This window comes from Triturus cristatus, chromosome 3_2 (assembly GCF_964204655.1).
Source record: "Triturus cristatus chromosome 3_2, aTriCri1.1, whole genome shotgun sequence".
Classification (NCBI taxonomy): Eukaryota; Metazoa; Chordata; class Amphibia; order Caudata; family Salamandridae; genus Triturus; species Triturus cristatus.
In genome coordinates, this window is record NC_140584.1 from 693,542,275 (window position 1) to 693,559,626 (window position 17,352).

General features: G+C 43.0%; 1 protein-coding gene across 1 annotated transcript in view; it reads right to left on the minus strand.

Annotated features, from left to right (window-relative positions):
- Positions 1 to 9,507: 9,507 nt before the first annotated feature.
- HSPE1 (heat shock protein family E (Hsp10) member 1) overlaps positions 9,508 to 17,352 on the minus strand; it is a 43,845-nt gene continuing 36,000 nt past the window's right edge. Inside the window, exons 3-4 of the mRNA XM_085648745.1 lie at positions 9,773 to 9,862; positions 9,508 to 9,682 (exon numbers count right to left, since the gene is read on the minus strand). Of these exons, the coding sequence (XP_085504871.1) occupies positions 9,632 to 9,682; positions 9,773 to 9,862 (141 nt within the window). The 3' untranslated portion in view covers positions 9,508 to 9,631. The remainder of the gene's footprint in view (positions 9,683 to 9,772; positions 9,863 to 17,352) is intronic.

The window sequence follows — 17,352 nt, forward strand, 5'->3', positions numbered from 1 at the left end:
CACCCTGAACCTTCCTTCCTTAGATTGCGAAAAACTAAGAGCAAGAATAAAGAAGACCTGCAGTGCAGGTGCTAAGAAAAGGAAGACACCAACTGCTTTGTCCCCAGCCCTACCAGCCTGTCGACCCTCGAACCTGCTCCATCCCGGCACCTCTTGTGGCCAGCAACCTCACAAACCCCGGAGGACCTGGCTACCTTTTGGCTCTAAGCACCTGGGACTCCCAGGAGCAGAGGCTCTGCTCAAAACCAGCTTCTAACCCCTGGCATCAGCCCGGAACCGCGAACCCTGCACACTGCACCTGCCAAGCTTGGCCTGTGCCGGAGTGAACAAAGACCCAGAGGACGTCCCCCCGGCCACTGTGACACCGAATCAGGCACCAAAGGACTCACCTCGATGCTACGGACGACTCCTGCAGCCTCAGAACCAGGTACCCCCCCCCCGCCCCCCCAACTGCGATCAACAGGGGGTAAGATTTTCCAACACCAAAAGGCACCCCTGCACCCTATGCCCAACTCCTGGGTACCTACCTATCCCCCAACTTACCTCTCAAAGTGGTGGTGGCACCTGAAGAATCTTCGTCCCCGAGCTTGCAGCCTTTTTTCAACCAGGAGCTTTCCCATTGAAATCCATTGAGCGCCCGAAGGCTTAAAAGCACCCTGCACCCAGCCGCCCGAGTGGACCTGGCAGTGCAACTTCTACTCCTACCTACTTCCCCATTTGCCCTGAGCAAGTGACCAGGAGCCCAGCTCCCACAGCTGCGTGGCCTGCTAGTCAGCAGCCACCAACCAAGGCCCCCCCTGCCTCCCATGGGATAACATTGGGCTTAACTCACTGCACCCGGCTGCCCCTGTACCGCTGAGGGTGTATCACTTGTGCCTACCTGACCCTGGGGGACCCCAGTGTCTGTGCCCAGAACCTTAACTCTGCCAGTCAAGTACTTACCCAAAAGCCGATAACCCAATTTTCCTCCATAGGGTAACATTGACTGGTTCCTTCTAAGAGTGGAGTTTCTAAAACTTAAAATATTCACCTAAAATCAACCTAGTAACGAAAACGAAAATACTCACCTGCTATTAGGAGATCTCCCAGTGCTGGGTCTTGGTGCCCAGCACTGACCCTGAAAAACATTCACAACTGTACTTCCCAGTAACCCAACTTTTTTCCATAGGAAATCATGGACTGTTTTTCTGTGAAATTTCTTGTCGATTTTTGCAAACTTCAAATATTCTTTAAAAAAATCATACCAACTGTGAAAACGTAATTACTTACCTGTTTGATAGAGGTCCCAGTACTGAGTCTAGGAACCCAGTACTGGATTACAAAAGTAACGAGAACATACTTACCTGCAACTTGAATTTTCTCCCATAGGGAATCATTGACTGTTTTTCTATGACATTTCTTCTAAGTGTCAACTTTTAAAATAGCAAAATATTGCCTAGAAATCACAACAGTAACTAAGTCGACTTTTATCACTTGTTTCTAAGAACTGTCCCAGGACTGAATCTAGGATCCAGTCCTGAAGTTACAAAAGTAATCTTGAAAGTAATCTATTGCAAATAACTTAAAACTTCCATTGAACTCAATGCATTGTTGCGTTTGAAATTGTGTTACCTATTGCAACAACCTCTATACAGTATTTACAAAAGCCAATTGCATATTGCAAAAGTATTTACGTAAAGCCTCTCATTCTGCGAAAGTATATTTGAATACCTATTGTTGGTTCTAAAATAAAACAAAAATTTTTTATATAAACCATTGGCCTAGAGTTCAGTTATTGAGTGTGTGAGACCATTTGCTGACTGAGTGTACAACAAATGCTTTACACTGTCCTCCGATACTTCCTTACTGCTTGACCAAGCTACCACTTTAGAGAGTAAGGTTAAATCTAACTTTAGCCTCTGCAAAACCTCTGGGGACTGTGGCCTCTGTACACACTGTACCTATTTGGGAACAGTATATACAGAGCCACTTTCTCACACAGAACCCTGGTTGGCAAACAACGTGTCCCGCTCTGGAATGCCCCTCCAGTGCATGTCAATACATCCAGAGTCCGGCCAGACACCTGTAAGCATCCCGATACACACATAACACAACCTGCTGTTTGGACAAAAACGGGCAGTGGAGCAAAAATCAGCAAAGTCATATAGAACCTCTTTGTGCTTGTCCAGGTGCATACCATATAAACTATCCTATACCCTCTGGTACAATCCCCGAAATAGATCGGGAGGAGGAGTTGCGCAAATGATCCAATATGTCTTGTATGGGCTCCAGATATCTTTAGGGCGGGAAGTGCTAGGCATGAGGCTAGAGTAGATCTCGCTGTGTGTATTGGAATATGCTAATCTATTCAGCCAGCTTTGCAGCGTGGGAGAAACTGTGCTGACCCAATGTTATGCTATCTCACGCTATGCTAAGAGAAGGCCTAGAGAAGCAAGCTTTGACCGGTTTGGGAAAATTGATTGTGTAACCCATCAACGCCACTTCCGGTATAAGGACCAGTGGAAGCCCAAGAATGTCCCCTAATATTTTATGCACCTGTACCCAATAGGAGTGTATGTGCGGGCATGTCCAGGTTAAATGAGCATAATCTGCTTACCGAGTGCCACATTTCCAGCATGTGTGTGGCCTATCAGAGTCAATTTTATGCAATTTGGCAGGCACCATGTATATTCTTCGGAGAAATTTAAAGTGTAATAATTTGTCGGCTATTTAAGAAAATGTCCTTTGTGACTTTGCAGCAGGCAGTCCACTGGTCGTCCAAAATAGAGTGCCCTAAATCTGCCTCCCACTCCGCTCTAAGTTTATCATCAACGATGGGGATCTGTGCTATGCAGAGCTTATGAAGTTTGGAGATTGTGTGTACCACTTTAATTCTCGGAGCGATAGTAGTTTGAAGGAGACCGGCTCCAGCGGAAAGCAATCGATCGTGGCCCTTAGTGCCGAATGTAGTCTCTTGAAAACAAATTGGTCCATGAACATGGCCTCTTGGAAGGCGACGTCCTCGGCAGCCAAGAAGACATGTCCACCCGGGTACAGATCACCAACTGAGCGGATGTCAAATTTAGTAAACGTGCGTTGCACCAGCCACTCTGATTATGGGGAGCCAACGAGCATTCGGCAGCGGAAGGGCAGAGGAATATAGAACTGCTGTGCCGGTGTAACGGATCAGCCTACTCCAGGCCCAGCTAGTGGTAGACACAGTTTGAATGTCTACTGGGTTCGCCCCTAGATAAAACCGCAGCTAATTTCTCAGGAAGGACGAAGTCGGCCTCTGGGTGCAAGAAAGGAATCCTCGCATCTGGGTGGTACCAGGCAAAGGCATAGCTGCACTTTAGATAGTATAAAAGTCTGGCACTCCAAATCCTCTTTTATTGTGCGGTAATTTAAGTTCATTTTACTCAGGGATTCCCACCTACCCACACCAGTTGGAGAAGATGAGAACACAGTGTTCGGAAATAACTGTGCGTTAGGGGTATGCGGATATTACTAAAAAGATATAAAAATTTAGGTAAAACCATCATTTTAATTATGGCGATTCTGCCAGCCATGGATAAAGGGAGCCGTAACCATTTCTCCACCTGGGACTCCAATGTTGCAACTGCTGCACCGCAATTAAGTACTTGGTCTTGATCTAAATAGAACTGAATACCCAGACATCTGACCGAATCCGAACACCATTCCAGCAGAAACTCACATTCCAAGGGATTGTGCTGTTAGTCAATGGAAAAATAATTGATTTGTGCCAATTAAAACCCAACCTAGAGTGTTTTCCAAAGCGAAGGATTTGACATATGAGGGAGGGCTAGGTTCAGTTGTGGTTCTCGGACATTAAGAATAGTATAGTCAGCATATAATGAAACCAGAAGAGGACCTGTTCGAAACTGCAGTCCTCTATGGAGAGTACGTTTCTGAAAGTGTATCAGGGGGTCCATGACCAGAATGAATAGAAGGGGCGATAGAGGACATCCCGGACGCGTACCTCGAGTTAATGTGAAAGAGCCCGAGAGAGTGCCGTTAATGCGAAGTCTCGCCAACCGTAGAAATGAAACCTGTTTGCATACCCATACGACGCATTATGGACAAAAAGTAAGGCCATTAGAATGTGTCAAAGGCTTTTTCAGCGTCGAGTAGGATAACTGCGGCAGGAGTTTCGGGATTAATCCCATGCAACACTGCGAACAAGGTCCGCAAATTTAACGAGGTCGAGCGATGTGGGACGAAGCCTGATTGCGCTGGGGAGATAATTAACTCCATTAACTGCGACAGCCAGTCGGCCACAATCTTGGCTAATATTTTATAGTCTAAATTCAAAAGTGAAAGGGGCCTATACGATCCGCACAGGGAGGGGTCTTACCGGGTTTTGGCAAAAGAACAACAACCGCTTCACTTTGCGTTGGAGGTAGAATTTGCTTTTCCAGGGCCTCCGCATATACTTCGATCAATTTTGGTGCTAGAAGATCGGACACTGCTTTATAAAACTCTCCAGTAAATCCATCTAGCCCTGGGGCAGAATAGCCGCGCAGTACTTTAACCGCCCCTCGGTCACTGTGATTGGCTCCGCCATGAATTCCTGCATGTTTCTGCTAGGAAAACCAAGGCAATTTCCGACAGATAATTCTCTTGTGCGGACATGTTGGCGCTGTGTTTGGATGTGTACAGCGTAGAGTAGTAAGATAAAAATTCATGATATTGGGTAGTGTCCCGTCGTCGTTACGGATCTGAGATGTAAGCTTTGATGTATGGAGGTTTAAGAGTGTGCGCTAGTGTGCGGCCTGGTCGATCGCCCTCCCCGTATTTATGAGCCGTTTGATATTTACCTAAGTACAGAATCTCACGATCCGCTGTATCCCTGTATTCTGTGAGGAGAGTTAATCTCCTATTACGCTAAGTATCTGAAGCCTCGAGTCGTGCCTCGTCATCCAGCAGTGCCAGGTCACTCTCTAGACGTGAAAGTGTTGAACGTAATGCCTTGAGTACACCAGCACGCTTAGAGATACAGACCCCGCGGATGTAGGTTTGAACCCCTTCCACAACACCGCCCAGGAGTCCACTGACCCAGTGTTAATGATGAAATAATCCTCTATCGCTTCCCGGATCTCATGACAAAACAAGTCATCTAGAAGAGAGCGACCAGGGAAGCGCCACTGCCTCTTGAACCCTTCTGGGCGTGGGACCCGGAGACATAATTGGATCGGGGAGTGAAGGGGAATATGTACAGGGGAGCGTATGCATCACATGATACCAGAAAGAAACACCCGGGGAAATCAGCCAGAAATCTATCCTGGTCCACGTGTTGTGTTGCCCCGAATAATGCGTGTAAGTATTAGCGGTGGGATTGCGTCTTCGCCAAATATCCGTTAACGAATACTGGTCGCAGAGATCTAACTGCACACCGTGCCTTAGGTTTTGTGTCGGAAGCGGTGGATGTACGATCTAAGTTTACGTTCAATAGTAGATTGAAATCCCCCCCAATCATAATCCGAGTCGGGTCTAGTTTAGCAAGTTGGGTGTGAATTGCATGAAAAAATTCAAGGGAGTCAGTGTTGGGGGGCAAAGACACACATCAAAGTAACCCTGTGGCCCATCAGTGACCCCCATTACACAGGTATAACGACCTTCCCTATAAGAATGACCTGTTGGCAACTAAAAGGGACTCTCTTGTGTATCAGAACAGCCGTGCCTCTAGCATAATTACTGAAGTTAAAGAAATATCGACGCGCCTCCCCAACTAGTGGCGAAGCAAGCAGTGTCCGTAACTGGCAAGTGTGTTTCTTGTAAGAAAGCAACATCTATGCTGTCTATCGAGATAATGCACTGACGCCTTTGACGCTGATTATTAAGACCTCTGACATTCCACGAGCACAGGGACAAATTAGAGGGACCTGTATTTAGACCTGGCTGTGCCATTTGTGAACTATAAAAAAAATCTGGTATGTACGAACCACAGCTGGGAAACAAGCAACCAATACCAAAGACACTTCATACAATGATCAAAAAGAAAAACATTGAACCCCACCCGGACCCCCCCACCCAGCCTTGCCGAAATACAGGCATGGCCAATCCCAACCTGTAAGCAAAAAAACAACGTACCAATCAATATTACGGTGTGATCGGAATTTGATTTTTCATTCGTTCAGCACCCATTTGTCTCATCACCCATTGCCACAAAGAAAAACTATAATATTCCGTCGAACCAGAGTGCTGAGCAGTGATGTCATACCGAATGATCAATCTTTTAATGCTGGAACCTATCCAGCAGCAGCGAAAGACAGCTGGGAAACATAACCTCCGAGTGTTTTTACTAATAAAACATGCTTCAGTGTCTGGGAATTACCCAGTTTGAAAAATAGGAATATCAAATACCGCCAGCCTGACTATACCCCTTGATGAACTTCAAGGACCTCCCTGTTCTTGAAGAACCTTGTCCTCCATTTGTTGCATCTCATATGCATGAGAAGAAAAAACATGTGTAAGGCAGATTCAAAGTTTTTTGTTTGGCTTTCAGGGTCAGCAATGTTAATCATAGCCAGGCATTATCTTTAGAGAGAGCCAGACCGGAGACTTGGGACGCAAGATCTGCTGTTTTTTGCCAGCACTGATCGGACGTAAGCAGTCCAAGCTTTGATTTCATGGAAATCTTTACAGTTCAAACAACTTGACTAAGTCCTAACAATCTCTGTATTCACATTGTAAGTGAGCAGAAGCGCAAGCTGCTCTCATGGACAGGGACAATAAACTTCCTGTCCAAATGACTACATCTATCTGATGTTTCGTCATGGAAGATACAATAGAACAAAATTCAGTACAGCATTTTTGATCCTATAGGAAAAAATGGTTATATTTAAGAGGTTTGTATTTTTTCTCCAATTCTTTTTCTTGCTATAATAGAAACACAGTTACGGGACTCACGCTACATTGTTTCACCAGTTGGCCCAGAACTAAATGGTTACTTACCAGGAGTAGTAGTTTTGCAGCATTAGGGGGATCCTAGATTCAAATGAGACCCGTCCTCCTCCCCGGAATGAGCAACTTTGCAACAAAAGAAGAAAAAAAAAAAGCCTCTCAAGATGGCTACCATATACTGAGTATTCTATGAGGTGCGTCTGACCTCACAGTGGGGCTTACAGCCAAATTGTCGCCGTTTATAAAAAAAAAAAAAGGGGGTTGTGGGGCAGGATTCCGGAAGTAAAATTACCTCAAACTTTAACTTCTTTGTTACCGTTTTGGAAATCCAGGGCGGAAGCGTCCCTTGAGATATTGTAAAGTACGTATCCAAACTGATGTGTGTTGGTTGTCAAGGGTGTGATACTGAGAAATGGTTTGCAACTCCCGAACAGGACTTTCATTCCTACACTTAAACGATGAGCAACAAAGTTTTACTTAACTTATTTGTAGGTGTTCAGAGCGGACATCTTTTGTAGATTTAGAAGGAGTAAGATGGCAGGGGCAGGCACAGTAAGACTAGGCACAACAGGCGATTGTACTGCTCCTCAAACACTTGGCTTTTCAGGTTACAAAGACGACTGCATAAAGTCTTCTGAAGCAGGGATGGGCAGAAGATACTCCATCTCAGGTTCTACATGCTTTAAAGATAATTGAAAAGTCACAATCCTCTTAAACATTTTTTCTTTTAAAGTCTGGGTACGATCAGCAGATTTCCAGGGAGGAACAGAGTCTTGCAGCACCTGCAGAGGATTTGCCAGGATTCCCAAAGTGCCCAGCTAGCTACTGGTCTGTTGCTGCTTAGCATCGAGGTGTTCTTGAAGCAGCTGAAAGAACGGTTGTTTGAATTCCTCAGAAGCGGTGTAGGATGCAGCTGCAGATGGCACTCTGAGTGGGCCAAAAATGTAGGACATCCAGACGGCACATAGGTCAATCTCAGCTCTGAATGCCTCAGGTCCATACTTTTGAGTCGGATGGTAGCCGAGCAGGTGTCTTCAGATCCAGTGCCGGGTTGGGATAGCGAATCCCTGTGTGCATAGAAAAAAAAAAAGTAGGGTACATTGACATCAAGAGGGAAGTATCGGAGTGCCTCAGTGTTAATTGTAAAGGGATCACGAAGGGAAAACCTGGTGCTTTCAAAAGAGCAAGACATGACAATGCCAGAATGTGGGAAGATTTTTGCTCCCTTGCCCTTTTAAAGGAGACCAAGAAGTGACCCACCTCAACAGGGTTCAGTTGTGTAGTCACTCTTTCCCTCAGCCTTCTAAATCTCTACCCAAATTTTGTACTCCTAATGAAAAGCTGGAAAAAGACATACAAAATAGTGCCTTGAGATGATGTTTGGTGAAACAAAAAATGTCAGTCAAATAGCCTTAAACGAAAACTACTGTGTTCAGGGACCCCTTTTAATGAGGCTGGGGAAAAAAAAAGCCACAAATGGCTTGTCTACCAATCGAACATGAGAGTTCAGTGTTACCTTTCATTCTCTGTTATCTATTGCATTTAAAAAAACATATATATTTTTTTTTAATGCAGATATATATTTGTATGAAAACCAAATATGAAAAAAATGCTGTCTACAGGCATGTTCTGTTAATCTAAAATAATACAGCAAAACGTGTTCTATTAACATATGTAGGTTGTGCCACTGTTAATGGACACTGGGAAGGAACCTCATGGCAGGGAGTCTCAGCTTACACTTAAACGATTTCACACAGGCACAATCTTTGCACTGCCAAACTATTCATAGATCTCTTTTCCTTCTCTTCCATATCTGGACTTCCTTTCTTTATTCAGCATACACAACATATGAAACACATTTGCGATATATTGAATACAACCTTCAAAATTGTGTGGCTTTCCCTCAGAATTGGCTCCATGCCTAGCTTTGCATTTTAGCCTTCCATTCAAAGTATTCTCAACACTACTGGAAGTTTTTTTGATAGATCTTGACATTACACAGATTTTTTGGAAGGAGAGGTTCTGTCAAGAGGTTAGGACAAGAAATGTAGGTAATTTAACTATGCTGTACGTTCATCTACAGCCAGCCCAAGGGTGCAGAGAGTGAGTGCACAATCATCCATAAAGACAGTGTTGCACAGAACGTATGTGGAGAATAGATACAGCAAAAACCAGCAAACAGAATAATTCACAACAGGCATGGACGCAGACCAAGAAAAACAGCTTTAAAAGACATGGAATAGAATAATCTACTATTTGCTTGGAGATATGAAATGTACATATTTTAAAGAGGCATTTAAGAAAATCCAGAATAAGCAGCAAAAAAATATTCAAACAAATTCAAAACCTTGCAGCACATGAGAATAGTTCAACAGATTGAAAAGCACCAGCATGGACACAAATTATTGGAAATTGTTTTAACAAAAATGTCCGATGTCAAATCATGGTGATCTATACAGACACCACAGTTAGTTTTTAATTGACTACAACAGATTGCTCAAATGTGTTACATATTTATTATGTTAGTGTCAAACAGATACCAAAAAGCACTGGTTTGTTTGACCAATGACAACTATTTTAACACACACTTTCAGGAGTCTGATGTTACCAACAATGATTTATTTCCCCAAGAGCATTACATGAAAAAATTGACATTATATACAAGAAATATCTATTTTAATAACAATCTGGAATGCACATCTTCATAACCGCGGCAGTCCCATCGATATCACTCAGTGTATTTCCCAAGAATATCGGAGTCTCGAATTAAGAAATATTCCTGTAAAGGAAGATTCAGAAATTAGTTTTTCCAGGAAAACGTACACATTTAGTACTAAAAAAAAGTTTCAAAAAAGTAACATGCACAAACCTGGTCATCCAATAGAACTTTGGTACCTCCATATTCTGGCAGTAGAATCTTGTCACCGACTTTAACACTTACTGGTTGTATTTCCCCGCTCTAGATGTGAATACAAGATTAACAAGTAGCATTAGGGTCCGGGCAAAAACATTTAACAAAACACATCACACTTACACACTGATGGTAAATAGAAACAAGAAAATTGGCAGTGTATATTTTCGTACAGCAAAACTCTTACCAACCCCCATCAATCCTATCACTCGAGATAATAGTGGAAATTTCCCTACTATATTACTGAAGAGTACAATGCCAGTTCAGTGATGCAATTTTACCATCATGGTTTTGCAAATGTCACCAGCGTTATTTTATGGTTCTGCGTCTGCCAGTGTCACTGAATGTTCTTGCTCATTAATGCCTTATCCATGCTCAATTTTACTTGGCTCACTGTTTACCAACACTAGCCAGGTTTAACCCATCTATCCAGCTGTAGAGAAACTAACTATGGTCAGGGCCACTGTATTTAGCTGATCCCACAGCTGCTTTAACAGCGGTGTAATTAAGCCACTAATGAATACGACAATGTGGTACATTATTATATACAAATACCAGAGCTCTTTCCACTTTGTAAAGACAACCAGTCCTTTACCTTGTGCTTTTTCCAGTGACTAGAAAGGTGAGAATTTCAGTGGACTTAGCTTTCAAGCTGTACAAGTGCACATAGTTTTGTGTTGCTTCAACTCTAGTAATCCCCATCTTACATTATACTGCATGTCAGATTGACAACCATCCTGTAATATGGACACAGTCTCAAAGAAAAGACATTCTGCAATCGCCTATGCCTGGCTGGAGTCTGGGTTGCTGTAAAATGTTGCTAAAGGCTGTTCTGGATAGACTTACCTGAGCAGCAGAGGGAATGCATCTGCAAATAGCACAAGACCAGAGATTTGGTTTCTGTGACTAGACTTGTGTTACAGAAGTACTAAGAATGGAGGCCTAGGTGAGAGTGGCAGTCAAAGTGCAGTTGGACATTTTAGCAAAAGGAAGCAGGATGCAGGTATATCCCAGCACCATGGACTGGAAGGTGGCGAAGCGTTACGGCCGAGACAATGGCACAGGGAGCTGCACTGTGCCCTGCACACACAGGAAATACAGTGAGGACTGAAGTCCCTGTCCTTGCACACGAGACAGGAAATCCCTTTGGTGCTCACACCAGAGCGATTTCTCTTTTTTGGCCTCAGGAGGTGGGTAAGAGCTTCCCTAGGCAGAGGCATTTTTTTCCCTGAATGTAATGACAATCGGAGCGTATGGTGTGTTAACGTCATTTCATGGACAGTGAAATTTTACTTTCATTGCTTTGGTGCTAGGGGCATATCTCCTGTGCACTGAAGCATACGGAAGACGTATCTTTGGACAGGGGAGAATTTCTAATGGTACTTTTCCATACTGAATCCCTGCAGGACGACTATCCCAAAGCAGGAATCCACTACTAGCCACTAGGGAGTTTTCTTTTAGTTGAGGGAAGCAGCCTTTTGAGCAAGGTTCACTACCCATTATGGGGATTGTTTTTAGCCCCCATCCCCCCCCCCCCCCCCCCCTGATCGGCCATATTCATATTTTTATGCAAATATGCCCCCAAGGGGAGGGTCACTCCCTGTTACTGGGGTATAATTTTGACTGCTTTTATTCCCTTCAAACAATTATTGCATCTGGCTGGTGGTGTGTTGGTGGCTGATAATCACTATATGTATTAACTTGATTGAGGAGCGTTTGTAAGTAGTCTGAGGTATGGGTGTTTGGTGGGGTGACTGGTATGGGCCTGCAGCTGGTAATGTGAATGCTTTTTGGTGTCTAACGCATGAAAGACGTGTGACATGCTTTGACATGGCTTTACAGCTCACGAGCTGCAAGTAACTGGTTCTCTCTTCTGATGTTAAAATTACTAACAATGACTTTAGTGGATTTTATTTCGTAAAGTCATTTGTGAAGGAGGTCTTTGTTATTAACCATTTACTTACCCTCGTAAAATATCCAACCAGTATGCCTGTGATTGACTAGTGGATGGGTGTACAATAATGCTGTTTTTATGCTTTTTACTGTCAGTGCATACTCTCTCTGTAGAGAACACCTTCTGCCCTCATCTTTTTGGAAACTGGTCACTAAGGGAATAATATGTGGTATGCTTCAAGTGGATCCCAAAAGGTTACCTGCCAATAAGTCCTTGTAAATTTGATTCATTGGAAAAAGAAAAAAATATTTCATCGCATTTGTGTGGGAAATTTGTGGGATTACTGGGCCGGCACAAATTCTTAGCACCCAGCATTCCCAAACGTCTGAGAACAAGCATTGGCATAGCCAATAGGTCTCATCTTTGGGACCTTATAAGTGTTTAGCCATGCAACAGTTGTAGTTGCACCAAGGATATTGTGCTGGATAACTAAACACTTAAGGTCCCAAAGGCGAGACCTAATTTGAATGCATCTATGAGAAAATCGAGAGCAGCTTATTGTAAGAAAGGCAACTTAGTTACATTTCTCAGCAGCAGAAACCGAGTTAAGTAGATTTATTGCTTAAAGCATGTCAAAGGTGACACATCCCATCAGGACAGTCAGCTATAAAAACATGAAAGATGTATCCGAGTAAATCAGATTTGCGAAATGCTACATGCAGGTCTTCACACTCTGCACTTCTCATCCGAACGCTTTCTTGTAAGTGTTATGGGGAACTAATGTCATGCTGTTCGTTTGGTTGAAAATCAGATGACGAAAAGCTGACCCACCTTGCCTGTTTAGCATTTAACCGAACAGTTTGAGTTTTGCTGCTTGCCAGTGACCCTGATGAATTTAATCACCACCACAAGTGAACACATTCAGAGTGCAAGAATATTAATCACAGCCACTCTTAATGTGTCAAAGTAAGGAAACTTGTAGGAGAAACAAAAAAAAAAAAACAAGCCCGGGTGTTACGTGCTCACACGCAGAAGAAAAAACAAAACACGCGAGTGGTGCGTGCGAAAGAAGGAGGCCAGGGCGCTGAAAGCTGCCGGCTGCGCGTGTGCGTGAACGCAAGCGCTAGGCTGTGTGGCAGCACTTTTAAAAGCCCTAACTAAATGTCTCGCAGACCAGCGCATGCGCTGGCTCAGGGGAGACCTAAAAATGTTACCTCACTGATGTGGGCTAGCCGAATGCCCGTGACAGGGAAGGGCCCATAAACACCACCTCCCTGGACTCCCCTGGATGTCTGCCAGAAATGTCTGGGTTTTACAGGTTTCCCTGCATGGTTGCAGACGACAGGAATAATTAGTACACCTACCACAGTTACCATCACAATAGGTTTTAGACTAGTCTCTGCCACAGACACTTGGCTCACCCATACAAGTGAGGTACCATTTTCATTGGGAGACTTAGGGAGCCATGGGTTGTATGAAATTTGTGTCAGCCTGGTGATTTCACAACTTTCCCACACAAAAATGTGAGGGGGGAAATTTTTATTTTAGCGCCATTTGAGGTTTGCAGGAGATAAGAAAACATTGGGGGATACACACACCACCACTCTTGACTCCTCTTGGTGTCTAGTTTTCAGAAATGTCAGAGTTTGATAGGTTTCCCAAGATGACCGCCAAGCTCAAGACAGAAAATGCAGGTGTTCCCCTTTCAAATCCAGATCTTTTTGTAATAATTCCTCTTGATGTCTCCACAATACTTTTTGGGTCTTCCCTGTCGCGGGCGCTTGCCCCACCTACAAAAGTGAAGGACCATTTTTATCAGACGAGTTAGGGCAATACTGTGTAGAAAGTAGTTTGAGGCACCCCACAGATTCCAGAAATTTCCATCACAGCAATGTGAAGAAAATGTGTTTGTATTTAAAGTTTGCAAGGGATTCTATGTAGGAAAACTTGGTGGGAGCAACACAAGTTACTCACTCTGGATTCTCCTAGGTGTCTAGTTTTACAAAATTTACACGTTTGCTAGGTTTCCCTAGGTGCCGGCTGAGCTAGGGCCCAATATCCACAAGTAGGCACACTGCAAAAAAAAAAAAAAGTCAGATTTCAGTGGAAAAATTGTATGTATCCATGTAGCGTTTTGGGGCCTTTCCAGTCATGGGTACTAGCCCTTAACACACACCACACAAGTGAGGTACCATTTTTATCAGGAGACTTAGGGGAACATAGAATAGATGTTATTACCAATTGTATTTCTCTGCATTAGTGCCTTCAAAAAGTAAGCCTGTATGTAAGAAAGACATTCTGAGAAACTTACTCCAATTCATATGCTAGTATGGGTACCCACAATTTTGGAGTTGTACAAATAAACCCTGCTTTTGAACTCCGCATCTTGTGCCCATTTTGGAAATAAATAGGTTTCATTTTTAATTACATATATTTTTTCATATGAATTGCGCTACAAGTGGTACAAAATAAAATAAAAATACTGCAAGGAGGCCTAGCAGCTTACTCAAAAAAGTTTGAGTATGGTACCATGATAGATTTATAGAGATACTTCACTTATCACAACTTCTACAGTTCAATGGAAATAATAGTAGGGAGAAGCTTATGGACTTAACTGTCCGAATGAAGAATGGCTGCATGAAATTGGTCTATATTCAGCCACCTTACACGGTTTCTACTACTTTCTAAATAACAGATATAAATTTGTGCAGCTGCCTCTTTTTAAATCAAGTTGCAAAGACCTGCATTGTGGAGTCCTGTAGGGCTCTTCTTTGACAATGTTCAATATATAATTGGCACCACTAGCTAATATTGTGGGGAAAAAAGATTTGAAGTCATTCTGTAAATCGACACTCAACTTCTCTACTGATAAGTGTAATGAAATAACAGTTTGGTTGAGTGCCTGTCGGAGGTAGCAGAATTGTTGCATGCTCAATGTCTGAAACAAAATGTGACAAATCTGAAATGTTATCGTTTGGCGGTACTGAAAAACTTTGGAATGAGCTATGATGGCCAGCTAAATTGGGCCCGGCACCCACACCCAAGAAGGTGGTAAAAAAGTGTGGGTTTTCTTAATAACACATTGTCCCTACAAGAACAAGTAACCAGAGCTCGAGGGACCCATTTCAGACTATTATGCATTATCAGGATACCATTCTGATGGATCCCAGTAGCTTGGAGAAAAAATATAATCCAAGCTTTAATTCCAAGTAGGATGGACTATGGCAATGCATTATTTGTTAACGGCTGATTATCTGTTCTCAAGCCTCCCAGCTGTTCAAAACCCAGCAGCCAAACAAATTTGTAATAAAGGCAAACACAGTTCAGCATCACCTTACCTTCGCCAGCTTCATTGGTTACCAGTCTTCGAACGAGCCATTTTTAAGCTATTATCCACACGCACAGCACTTTATGAGAATGGCCCCATGATGTTACTAAACTAAGTCAACTTCGATAAACCCAACCGGAATCTTAGATCAGCCACTAAGGCATTGATAGCTTGGAAAAGAATAAAATAAGAACTCCTGGATGAGTGGACACTCCTTTAACCTTTTAATCTCCACCCATTGGAATATGCTCCCTCAGGAACTGCTTAATCAACCCAGTTTGTGGACATTAACATTGCTGTATTCTCTTTAGGTCTCTTTCAGATCCAGTAATTGACTGGATAGCGCCTGGATATCCCTTTGAGGGGGGGGGGGGGGGGGGGGGGGGGGAGAGAGTTGTGCGCTCTGCAGGGATGTGAAATTCCTATAGCCCGACGCCCAGGACATATTGTTTGGGGTCAAAGGCAACAAGTTTTCATATGTATTTTGTCCTTGGTACAAGCTGGCCCAACCCCCTGCAGCACAAACCCTTTGGCTGCCAGTTTGTAGTACCACGTTATGAATCAGGGAAGAGCATTGTCTGAAGTTAAGGTAATATTTTTGTCCAAATAGTATTTATGGTGCATTCATTGAAAGCCTTTATTAGGATGAGCGATCTAAGTAAAATGTTATAAGCTCTGACTGCACTACTGGCAGTGGTTCCAGTATAGAAATGTGTACACACTTTTTCAAAGTTTAGCAATATGAGGCTATGTATAATGCTCCCAGAACGTTCTCAGATTGGATGCAAATATCTGCAGAAGCTTCGAAGCAACATTGAGGATTCTTTGCTCTCAAAATAAAAGGTTCATGAAAAAATTAAAGCAGAAAAAAAAAACATTTAGTGAAACTACTGTAAAATTTCAGGTACCATTTCTTTGCAGCATCATTTAGTAACATGCATGCTAGTATTTCCCAAAAATATTCATAATGGAAAATAAATGTAACCAGTTTCAATAAGATTATGGGAAACAAAAATAAACGAGCATTGGCCAAGTCAACAAGTCTGAAATTGGTGGTCAGCTTTTTAGTTTTGTTGATTTGTAACTTGTTTTGGCATGGTTTTTGTAAAACCTTATTGGTGTGAGCTGCTGAGCCCTCACCATTATAACAAACATTGGCAAAAGCAAAAAATAGTTTTTGGTCTCAAAAAGCACACACTGCCACAGTAGTTACTGGCACTGAACAAAACAACTTTTTATACAGTTATGCTCCTTGTGAAAGAGCAGAATGCTGTCACCCAGTGAAGTCAGCGGATACAGAGAGAGAGACAGAATTTTAATAAACGCAAAAAGTCATGGTCAATGCCAGACCAAATTAGGGGCCCAATTAAAGAAAGTCTCAAAAATGCGCCTCGTGACATGTCCTTGCATTAAGTGCAGCTATACGGCTTTCGTGAACTCTCAAGAATTTATAGAAGTATGACAAGAAATAGTACTCCTAGAAAATATTTGTGAATTGCATTTTAGCATGAGCAAATATGCATGTGTAGATTTACTCATGCGAAAATCTGAGTGTTTGCATGTTCGCTTTCCCTCCAACCACTTTTTTTCTCAACTCTAGAAGAAAGTTTACATCTGCCATTGTCAGGAGAATATTTCCAACATTTCTCTGTACGGGAAAAGATTACAGAAGAGTTGTTGAAAAACCTTAAAACATGCAAGTTAGTAGGTTTGCACAGACTCAAAAGGGCATTCTAACCCTGGAAATATTGCTTACTACTACCTCCAGCCCCAGTATGTAGATCTGTGGAAACGAATAGTTTACCTGTCGGTGTAGTTTTGCAGCTTGAAGATCTTTCTGGATTCACTATGCTGTGCATTATTCCGCGATCTTGTGGTTGGGTCCGGATTCGTAGTCTTTTTTGTTTTTTTTTTGTTTTTTTTTTTGTAGCCCAGGTGGGCGGCGACGACCCACCATTTGGTGCACCTCCCGTGACGTCGTCGTGCTTCCTGCGGAAGTCCCACCTTTGGGGCGCCATCTTCGGGTTCTTTTTTCCTTTCCCTTTTTTTTTTTAACCCTAGGCGATTGATTAATGCTTCTTGTTCATTTTTTCTGTACGTTTTCATTTCTTTTGATCTTTTCCACTTTACCCCCTCTTCCTCCAGCCTCATCTTCCTGGCGGAGGTGGGTGGGTTCGCTAGTGAATCCAGAAAGATCTTCAAGCTGCAAAACTACACCGACAGGTATGAAACTATTCGTTTTGCAGCGTGAATCTTTCTGGATTCACTATGCTGTGCATAGACTTTGTAGCGGTTTTCCTAATTTTGTGGCGGCTG